The sequence below is a fragment of the Austrofundulus limnaeus genome, unplaced genomic scaffold (assembly GCF_001266775.1).
Source record: "Austrofundulus limnaeus strain Quisiro unplaced genomic scaffold, Austrofundulus_limnaeus-1.0 Scaffold46, whole genome shotgun sequence".
Lineage (NCBI taxonomy): Eukaryota > Metazoa > Chordata > Actinopteri > Cyprinodontiformes > Rivulidae > Austrofundulus > Austrofundulus limnaeus.
This window is the reverse complement of record NW_013952448.1, coordinates 849,657-861,331: the sequence shown is the minus strand read 5'-3', so window position 1 is coordinate 861,331 and position 11,675 is coordinate 849,657. Positions and strand designations below refer to the sequence as shown.

Below are 11,675 nucleotides of genomic sequence, written 5' to 3'. Positions count from 1 at the left end.
CAAAATTACTTTAGATTACTTAAGTATATTAAATGTTAGATACTGTCCACATAATGTCTTTTACTCAGGTAATATTCTTAGAGAAGATTTTAACATTTACCAAAGGAACTTTATAGTAAAATACTTGTACTTTTACTCAAGTGTCACTTAGGTATTGATCATAACTAAGCAAGGCTGTTTCAATAAAACTTCTGACATATTAGATTGTGCATTGATGCATGTAATTGCCAGTGAATTTATGCCTCGTATGMAAAAGGAGAACACATTCATTCTTATTCAAGGTGTAATGTAGTCTCTTTAAACTCCAAGTCATGTTGCTTTGGTAATGAGTTGGCTTTACTGGCATATAAATCTTATTAAGTCAAAATCTAAAAGAAAACCAAATGAAGAAATTCATTAAATAGATACCTTTTGACATTTTGTTTTTCATTTGGACAAAATTAAAAGTGGCACGTAGACCTTTTGCAGCTAAACATATATTTTGTATGTTTTATATTATGCTGACCGTGGAGGGTTGTGTCTGTACTTGTTCTTGATATTTGAGTTTTCAGATGTGRCATTTCTGCGCTGACTGCTCTCTGGGCTGCTGCCAGTGATCCAGTGGGAAACGATCAGATGAAAGAGATGTGGAATCACATYTTCAATGGAGGGCAGTCGGAATAGAAACTCCCCTACATACATGCTGTTTCTGCAAGCGTCATAATTCAGATCTGCAGTGGCTTTTTGCTAAAGTAAAATAATAATAATAATAATAAAGGATTAAAAAGGGAGTGTGTGTAGTTATCAGCAAGAAAAAAAAGAGACTCTCCCTATTCAAATCAGCTCAATTACAAAGCTCTGGAGAGCTATCCCCAAGCAACCCTTTTCACTGGCTAATCAGTCACAGCAAATTGCAGAGGTGAATATTTCAGACTCTGCAGATTTGAATAAAGACGTCATGATTATTTCACTGTTGTACTGTACCCTTGAATCATTTTTGAGGCCATCAGCTGAAACCTGCATAAACTGCAAAGCTCTTGACTTGAGGAGACAAAAAAAGAAAAACAGTCAAGGGAGAAAAGCAAACGCAAGGGTTGTCAGTCAATGCGGCGAGCTAATTGGGTCGATCTCTTTAGAGGAGATGAATGAAGAGATTAACTCTCCCTATGTGTCCAGTGAATCTCCCCCCCCGGCTCCAGGTAAATTAGCCGATGACAAGTTGACAGTGGGAATTCTGCTTCTCACTTCGACTTAAAGCTGCCATCATTTTTACAGCCTAGCTTCCCCCTGCTCAGCAAGCCAATTTTCTTATGTCACATTTTGTTCGCATATTGATTCATTGTGGTATTTGTTGACAGGGCTCATTGACAAGCTCTCCACTGACTAGGTAAACTTTCTCATATTGTAATTGGACTATAAAAATCGTATTGCCATTTTATTTTTTAATCTATGTGTGTAAATAACAGTGTGTCTGAAATATAATGGCAGATACTGATGCTCTCTGCACACTGTATATGCTGACAGAGGAAGGGAGAAGCAGGTCAAACAGCCTAATGAAGACAGATGAAGAGTTATCGGAGAACATGTCTCTCACGATTCTCATTTATTTTAGTGGAGAAATTTACAGCATAGTTCTAAAAGTGAGGCTCAAAAAGAAATGCTGGTGGACTCTCCCCTCCCCCCCCCCCCACTGCTTGCTCTAGAGAACTGGGATAAAAGTGTTAAAAAGGAGCTCCAGTCAAGGGAGCAAATCAATAGCGTTCAAAACAAAGATGGACTCTTAATATATAGTATTGTTTTGTTTGTATGCTCTTAAATTTTTGATGTTTTGTTATAATGTTTTACCAACTGTGTATCTAGAAATGCATCCAGGTTTTAAGCTTTGTGTTTCAAATGGATTATTTATTCTCTGCCTAATAACCAAGCATGCTCAAAATCATTTCTGATTGGCTACACACTGACAAGTGTCATCAAACAGAATTTATTTTTACATGGTGGTTCATTCTCGCGGTTCATACTTTCATGTGAACTCTGCTAAAACCCCCATTACTTGTAAAGTGCAGATCTCTTAAACTGGAGTTTAGATAGCTTTTTAAATGGCCTCGGATTTGAGGAACAGAGTTTAATGCTGGGTGAACTGACAAGTCCGAGCAGGACGGAGACCAAAGGTGATTTCTGTCATAATAAAAAGAAATACACTTCAGTTTCTTGGCACCAAAGGCAGGCAAATCCCACTAATTCTGCTGGAATCACAGTGAAACCGAAAAAGGATAATGCAAGGTCTGCATCGTTATTTTTTTAAAGGAGTTATTTTAATATGACATATATTTTTAGTCTTTGCCATGAAGTGATCAATGTGGTCAGAATACAACTTTATTCTTCTAATTTAAGGTCTGTCAAAAAGTTATCTACAACTGGTAAAATAATTCCTACCCTTTCTACAGAACTCCACTTCAAAATTTATGAACCATCACTTTAAAACCTGCTGCTTCTACACAGAAACGTGTGTGCTCCTTTTACTGCCAACTTGTTAAAGGAAAAGCACAGGTTTGTAGAATGTCCAGAATATGTTGATTGTTTCTTTCTTCCAAATCTCGGTACCTATCAGTGCAGTAAAACGGAATCAAAGCTGAAGCTTGGTGTTTGGAAATATCCAAACCTGGTGTCTTTATCTCATGCTGCTTCCGAATCATGAAGCATTAAGGTAACATTTTGAGTTTAAATACTGTTAAAAACACCAGTGAAGCAATAAGCCTGATCGTGGTTGTCACAGAAAAAAAACAATGTCTCCAACGCCACAGCTGTCAGGTTTGCTAATGATGTCCTGGTGTGCTGTCAATCTAGCAGATGAGCGGACAATAGWATGCCAAGGAGAAAATGCTTGAAACAGCTAATTGCTTCTAAGAGCTCACTCAAGCATTCTGTAACTACTTTGTGTTCACAGATGTCTTTTCCAGCTGCTATTTCATTATGGACCTTAAAGACATTACAGAAGCAATGCATTGGCTTTTTATGAGCCTGTGTTGCTACAACATCAAGTCTTTATGATTATAGGTACATTATTAGAACTGCAGTTGGAAGAAGAAAAAAAAAACATCTGTGGAAATGGCACAAAGCAACGCATCTATATTTGTGCATTTTCATTATTTCACCTAATTTACCCCTGTCATTCTGTTAATCTCTGCCAACTTGTTGATTGTCAGTTTTGGAGACACATTTCTGGAGACGAGCCCGAGAGTATTTGCAGCCGGACCTCTGTCAGTAGCGCCAAGCAACTCCGCCACAAATTGGAATGTGGTACAGTTCTGGGAAAGCGGCCAAGATTTAAATTAGACAATAACCTCTGCTCTCTCTATATTGCCTCTCTTTTCCAGCTGCAGGCCTAGCTATTTGTTTAATACAGTCAGCCCTGTTGTATATAATAGACTGATATATGAGTCACCGCTCAGCAGTTTGTGCTTTTCAAATTTATAGAGATTGAACAACTGGCTGGTTTGTGCTTGCCGTGGTCCTTTAGTAAGAATAACAGGACAGACACATGTTGCACACCAACTTGGAAAGTATGATAAGTGGACACTTAAAAATAAATAAATGAATAAATAAATAATAAAAAACTTAAAACCAGAGCCACAAAAAGATTCTAATTTCGATTAAAACATGTGCATTTGTGTCATTGGTATTGATGAACGGTTCATTTTGTGACTTTTGTTCTTTGATAAATAAATACATTATAAATAGTCGTTTTAAATAAAAGCATGGCCTTCCTCTGATGCTTCAAGATAAGAAAGAGAGGTCTGCTTTGAGTCCATCACTAAAAGCTCTTGACAGTGCACATTCCTAAAGCCATTTATAATGAGTGCATTATCCAGTAGTGGCACACAGGGATTGGGGAAAAAAATGCATCTGTACTGCAAAAGCAATAAGAGAGGACTTCACTCCCTGCAGCTTTCAGTAGAGCTTTATGTGAATCTGARTCCCAGGGCTCATCACACTCTGACAAACTAAGAGAAATAGTATTATGGCCACTAAAAACAAACCTGTTTCCAGTGAGGTAAAAAAAAATCTCTTCTTCTGTTTGGCATTTAACAGCGTTAGTTATTAACTTGCCCGACTGCACAGCATCACTCCTATGTTCTAATAGAAGAATAGTAAGCAAAGAGCAAGATGCATCTGGTRAAATCTACACCTCGGATAGCATCTAGATCTGGAGTTGCATCAAAGCTGCCCAAGTAAACAGCCTTGAGACATGGCTTAGTAGTAAAGGGAAGACAACATCATCAAGCCGAGCCTTTCTCATGCTGCTCACTCGAGAGCTGTGTGTCCGTGCAGCAGTAGGCTTTGTGTGAGAGCTTCACAATGTTTCTGAAGCTGCTCTCCATCGCAAGAGCTCCTTGATGGATGTGGGCCAGTGGCTTTGCACCCCGCTAGATCAAAGACGGAACCCCATTTAGCTTGGGCTTTCTTTTAGGATTCGCTCCTAAGAGTGCAGAGCAATTTTAACTCCAAGGAACAAAGCAGGATGTTGGGTACTGACCTGCATGGTGGAGAGAATGCTGGCTTCAGACTCATGCTCCATTGTAACGACTACTGACACTATCTTTGACTGTGTTTGTAAAATCCAATTCTCACTGAAAACTTATAGAACTCAGGTAAACATAATTCCTTTCTTATTTTTTAKTATTGAATATAGGGCAATTTTGGTTGTGCCTTTGCTGCAAATTTAGTCTGAACAAGGGAGCTTTACTTTAAAATATTTTTTTAAGAAAAGAAATAGAAGATAATGAAATGTTAAATGTTTTTCATGTTTCTCTTTAAAATAATTCAGATCTTTTGAAGTAGGGTTCTGGAAATATGTTGCAGGTAGTCCTCGAAAGATCTCATTTTGTAGAAACAGACTTAATTATGGCTGAACAGAACTCGGACTTAAAAACATTTGTGGCTGTGCGTCTTTCAGTTTCTAGAATTCTCACTGTGGTAGATCATCCCTGTGGTCAAACATGTTTTTTTTTAACTACTAGAAAATCTAACAGTGTGCTAAAAGTTTCCTTTCCTGTGACTGACAGCTTTCTAGCCTGAGCTAATGTTATGAACTGACGCAGGAAGCTCAGTTTTATTCATAAATACTGAAAAAGGCATGCAGATTTCATATGCACTTTTTAACCCTGGTTTGTTTGTGTCTGTGTGTTATCACTCTTGTACACCATGTTTGTGCTGAATATATTTTTAGCCTCAAGGAACATGCTGAACACAAACTATAGGTTCTCTTTTACTGTTTCTCTGCCTTACCATAATAACTGGGAAGCTTTCAAAAAAATATATAACGCATGTTTGCTGAGCTGTGAAATCACTTGTGTCTCTCTTCTTTTTTAATTGTATTTTGATAGTTAAGCTTGYAATTTTGGAAGGATATGCAAAATTCAGATCATGCACTGTGACAGAAGTATAATGTTCCTTACCAAAGAATAATTTCAGGTGCAGAGACGCAGTATTTTAGGTGGTTTGCTCGAGATAATTCTATCTGTAATGTGACACATCAGGCCTTCTACCAATTATAAATGTAGATTTTACATGAGTCACATTTAGCATTCTTTGATTTAATAAATGTAACATCAATTCCTCAGGATTTGGTGACCTTGAGGCATGCTAATTTTGCAGAAGGGATGATTTCCGTCTAAGTGTTTTTACTGTTTTTCCGAGGTTTATTTTTACTTGAGATCAAGCTGCAATGACACCATTTGAGGCCGCTGTGGTCCATGCGGCGAGAGCAAGTGAATCTCCACACAGCTTGAACAACTCAGTCATCAGTTTGATTCAGATCCCACATAAGACTTTCTTACACCACTGTGGGTTGCACTAACACTGAGAGGCAGAAGAAAAGTGAGATGCTTACAGTGAACTTCCTCTCAGTGCCACCTTATGCAGTTGAGGACTAGCAGCCCTAATGGTGGAAGACAGTGTTGGGCTGGGGGAGTAATGATTTTAGCTTTAAACTGAATTACCAATCGATCGGCCTGCAGATCAGAAAACAGCCTGCGAGCCGACTGTGGACACGCTGTGTTRTGGAGTCGCTTTACAAATTGACTCCTGCACACATAAGAGGGAATATATCTTTATATGTCAGCTCAGCGCTGCATGTGCAACGGCCCGCTGGGCGTGAAAAGGCTCTGTGATCATCACAGGGGCTGCCGCTGAGTGTTTGTGCTAAATTTGATTGTAAATATTTAACAAGGCGGATGCTGAGAATCGAAAAGACAACTTTTTAAGAGGCAATAACGAACACTGACAAGAAAAAGCAAAAAGGTGCCGCTATTTCGAGACCCTCACTGGACGAGCGGCTGAAACCTGGCGGCTGGCCSACCTTTGAAGGAAATTGCATAAAATAATATGTAGCAAATTACAGCGGGTGTCTCTGAATTGGAAGGTTGAGTTTTAACAGTAGTGTTTCCACAGTCTTTTATGGAGGCCACTGGAGAACGAATTAGCACAAGTGTCATGTTCCAGGGAACACATGCTAGGCTGTGATTACTGAGCTCAAGCTGAACTGTAAAATCACTTGTCAGCAGTTGATTTGTTTCTGGAAAAGCCCAGCCTCCTGATTGAATTAGTTTGGTGGTTTTCAGTGGAGAGCAAAAATGTGTCCATTTGTGTTATTCTCTGACAGACAGTGCTGATATTGTGACGGTTTGATCATGCTGTTAAACCAAAGAGTTCATTATTGAAGCTTATATGACAAACTGTATTAACAGAAATGAATGCATATATATATATATATATGCGGCTGTGTTTGTCAACATGTGGTTGTCTGAGTAAAAAAAAATCATCTTGCACTTTTCCAGTCCCTGTTTTTATTGTTTCAAAGCAGTGTTTGATGTTCAGATAAAACCGCACGGAGCAGCATTTGTATGCATCAAGTGATGGAACGAGCTATAAGAGGCTCTTCAGGCGTGGACTGTGCTTTGCTTTGTTGTCCAGTTCATGTTTACTGATAGGATCTGTGTGGTTACTCCATCATATTGGGGGTGAGACGAGGTCATGTTGGTGCAATATTGTGTTCGCCCTGAGGTTGAAATAATTTTGTTTGCTGTAATAGCTGTAAAACACCTTATTTCCCACTAGACATAGTTTCATACAAATATTTTGGTGCTGGTATTGAAAAGGAAGGAGCAAATCTCAAGCACCAAAAACTGCACTTGTTTTATTCAGAAAGGAAAAAAACAAAACAAAACTAATAAAACTTGTGGTTTTAGACTATATCTCTTCTTTCTGATAAGTAACAAGTGAAGCTTTTGCAGCGTTTGCATGTGACATTTTTATTTATTTTTTTGAAGAAAAAGAAAAGCTGTTGTGTCATTTAAAAGAAAAGCCTTGAAATGTTTTATTGTGCCAGTCACTACATGGCTACTTGGTTTTTCTGTCTGCCTGCGATCATGCAGACAGTGGAGTCTTTTCACATCAGGATCAGCATCCATGTAAGCTCTTAATTCTCTCCTCTTAACTAGTTATTGAAGAAATGTGCTGCTGGTGCAGAAAGAGAAAGAAAAACACTGACCGCCCAGAATTCGCTCTGCCATGTAGCCATGTCTGACTCTTACTTTGACTCGAACAACCCTTTTAGCTGTGACTTTATTGTTGATAAAAGTCTCCAAGTTAACAGCACCCTTTCAGTGGCATCACTCTTTTTGCCAGAACAAACAAATCAGTAAAAGTGTGGCATTTTGTTTTGTTTTAAGAGTATCTTGCAAAAATTACAGGATTGCATTCCTCGGATTTTCTCAACTTTTCAGCCACGGAGCCTCTGCAAGTTGGCAAACATGCTCTTGTTTGGCCCTTTCACATGGCAGCCGCAGCCCTCATCTAGCTCGTCACATCATTTTAATTACAGAGCCTTCATTGTCTGCACTGACCCATTTTAGCGCTTTCCTTCACCATCAGCTGCACCGACCCTCCGATCACACTTAATTTCTTCTGGCATTTGACTCAATCGGCAGTGCAGCAAACACGAGCTCAGAATACCACACACCCACCTCCCCTTTTTCCCGACCCTCACCTCTCACCAGAAAAGGAACTGGGAATAACAATAACAATCTCCACTGCCTGCTCTGGTCGTCCGCCGAGGCAAGCGGCCCGACACACTACAGCTTTTAATGGCTGAAGATTGATATCGGTGGCAGGGGACGTTTCTTGGGATGTTAGTCACCATTCTCTGAGGAGATTTGGAACTGGTCTTAAACGACTCTGGAAACACAATAAAATATGACTCAGAGAGAGAGACAGAGCCCAGGGAGTTTCACACCACTAATTGGCAGTTGGACCTAACTTGATTGTGTTTTCTCTAATGGAGCTAATGTGATTTGGATCAAAGTCCATGCTGGCGATATTTAAATTGGCCATACCKGTTAGTGTGGTACTTGTTTTCCTGACTCATCACTTTCTGATTTACAAACACATTTGTAAGGTCTGCCATGTGCTTAAATCAGTGGCGTGGAACATGAAAAAGCAAATTAACTTCAAATCTATTCCTATTAAAGCAAGCAAGAAGTTTGCTGACAATCTGAGACAAAAGCCTGGACAGCTTGCTGTTTTTTAAAACTACGACAAGCAGGGATTTTGTAGTTTATTTGTGTAGGCCTTCGCCAAATTCGACTTAGAATCACCAGATGTTTTAGAATAGCATTGACATACAGTACATGCAGAAGAACGTAGCCCTGTCTCCCTCTACAATCWGAACAATGGGCCTCATGCAAGAACCATTTGTACGCAGAGATTTGTTCTTAAGTTGTGCGTACGAGTGATGTAGGAGAATTTGTGGCATTCCCCAATTTTCTTGTATTGTAAGATTTTTTTCAGATACGAACAAAATTCACGAGTGGTCCAGACCTGTCGTATATTTTGCGAGCAGTCAGTCTGCTGTTATCCAGACGGGTTTTCTTCATTAATAACTCTATATTTCATTAGTTTGAAGATATTTTGAGTTGAAAATAAATCACACTCCATAATTATGTTGACAATAGGTTATTCTGGTTGAATTGGAATTAGATTTTGAATGTAACTAATGACATAAATTGATTAGATTAAATTAAATTGGATATTATTGGTGTTTTATAAAACTATAATATTAATATGAAGCTCTCAACTTAAATTATGCATTAATTGAAGTTTGGAGACGTTTTAAAATGTTTTCTTTCAGAACCGCATCTGACACTTGCGACGGTCGGGAGGGGGGAGATGGCCAGGCGGGTGGTGGGGGTGGGGGTAGCGGTATGCGGCTGCTCTTCTTCAGAATAAATGAAAACTATTTAACACAGTTGTTTACACTTAAATAAAAAAATTTGACCAAAGAAAAACTGGAGCAGGACTAGAGAGAGATGAATATGATTTAGATTTTTATTCATGTGACTGTACGACCCACAGGAGACACAACATTAACAGCAGTCATCATTATATTCCCCGGCTTTAGCAGGTCTGACGCTGCTAAAAATACTTTTTTTCTGGATCTCCGAGAGCAGGACTTCAATCTCCGAACTCGTAAAGTTCTTCTTTTTACTTTGCGATGTCACTTATGAATGGACACTTCCTGGTATGTGTGGCAGGAAACGTATATCCTTTTATGGTGTTTTTGGGGTGGTAGGTTATGTAAATCACCTCTCCTCGTGCACGAGCACCTGATACGCATTCATCAGTTTAYGCTGCTCATTTACACACTTTTTTCCTGAAGATAGAAGAGTTTGTTGAATCTGACGTGGCATGTTCGTATGAACCCTTCGTACGAACAAAAGTAAGAAATTTAGGATAAGGATACGAACATGTTCTTGCATGAGGACCATTGTTCTTTGTACTTCAAAAGAGAACAATATCTCTGAGACTTTAATTTATTATCTAAAAGAAAAAGGAGGACAAAGTAAAACATCAAAGGTAAGACCTGCATTTGGTTATTTACCATCTGAGTGGCTGATGTGACCCAACCATGTCATGTCTCAACATAACACACAGCTGGGAATTGAAGAGTTGTAAGTATCTGGTGGAGGTTTYGTGTCATGGTCCTAAATTGGTATGAGAATTTTTCTGTAGAACCCAGCGCTCAAGTCAGATATAGTTTATTGGAACTGTTCCAGCCTCAGAAGGAGCTGGAGGCCGAAACAGCACCAACCACCTGCTTCAGCTACTGCAAACAGAGCTTGTGGCTTTTCTTATTGTTGCGTAGTGCTGTTAACATTGCAGCTGACTTCCCAGTCTCTCTCCAGGGCGTCGATTACTTAATGGCTACCATTTGTAGTTGATTAGCACCAGTTCTTTAGTGATGCCGCTCTCATGCCAACCACTCTGAAGAAAAGATGCATAAAATAAAAAAGCTGGAAATAAATAATGCATTTCTCAGTTCACTTTGATTTTAATTTGTTGCCACTGTTGTTCGGTGGCTGCACACTGTGCTTTGAGACAGTGACTTTGTGATAAACAAAAAAATAAAATAAAATAAAATAAAACACATTATTGCAGAACTAGTTAGACTTTACACTGGAACTTCATGAAGATGTAAACACGCTGCGATCCCCTCTCTGAGTTGTTGTGCCTTAGTGTTAACTCTCCTCACTCGTACAGAGGTGCATTGTGCTCCTGGGCACAGCTGCTAGCCCATAATTCTTCATTCTATGTCCCATTGTTCCTACCTGTCAGCGCAGTTGCGTCGCAGAAGAAACAAAGTGGCTGCYATTTTGCCAGCAGGCTATGTGTTGGTGGGGAGGGGTGGGGACATTTGAAAAACGTTATTTCTTACCATAGCCCAAGATTTTATTAGCTTATCAGCTGCTTTAAGTAATAATCTATCGCTACTACTCTTCATTGTTGGCTCCTTTTTTTTTTTTTGCACTGATTTATATATGCCCTAAAGCACAAAACTATTTCTATTGTTATAAAATAAGTTGATGTTCTTCATGAGAATGATATCAYTCAAATGACATGTTGAACCCAGCTGTTACAGACTCACAATGTAAACACTGTCCACCTCCCTTATTTCCCCTCAGTATCACTTCTCCCATAGGTTATTTAAAGTTAATAACCTGCCTCCGCATCGCGATTCCTGRCTTTGTGATGCAAACATATTCTTAATTGCCATCCCGTAAGAGCTGAATAGCYGGAGCAGATTCTCATTACCCCGGTTTGAATTGGCCGGGGCCTCTCACGTGCCTCTTATCATGTAGCAATAATGGAAGAGTGGCAGAATGCGGCTGTGCGTGTAGAGAGATGGGTTAACCCTGTGTGCAAACAGTCAAAGCCAAGTGTGATGGTCCGTTTGAGTGACAGGTGTCTGCTGAGAAAGCAGTGCTGCCCACTCAAGTTAAATAACACTCACTGTTCTGGTCTGATTGTGTTTTTTTTTCTTCTTCTTCTTCTTTCTCCGTTTGCAGTTCCAGAATAACAACAACTACATGAACATGGCTGAGGCAAATGGTGCTCTGCTTGCTGCTGGCGATGTGAGTACACATGGCTTTTTTTTCCCATCATCAGCTGATCTTTTGAGTGCAGTAAATGCTGAAATGTAAATACAACATACTGCAGTTTGTGTCCTTTTTTCCTCTCTTACTTCATACGGCCTAAGTAAAGTGTTTATTACATGCAATAAACGCAATGAATACATGCAAATAAGTTCTCAAGATAATGAGTTACTATTGCACAGCGATGTGTAATATATTTCAAAACCC

The 11,675-nt window shown here is 39.3% G+C and overlaps 1 protein-coding gene across 1 annotated transcript in view; it reads left to right on the top strand.

Annotated features, from left to right (window-relative positions):
* The window catches only part of tox3 (TOX high mobility group box family member 3), a gene marked incomplete at its 3' end in the record, with an annotated part of 27,663 nt that extends 16,216 nt beyond the window's left edge, over positions 1 to 11,447 (top strand). The window contains 1 exon segment of the mRNA XM_014007960.1: positions 11,382 to 11,447. Within this exon segment, the coding sequence (XP_013863414.1) occupies positions 11,382 to 11,447 (66 nt within the window).
* Between the last annotated feature and the right edge of the window lie 228 nt (positions 11,448 to 11,675).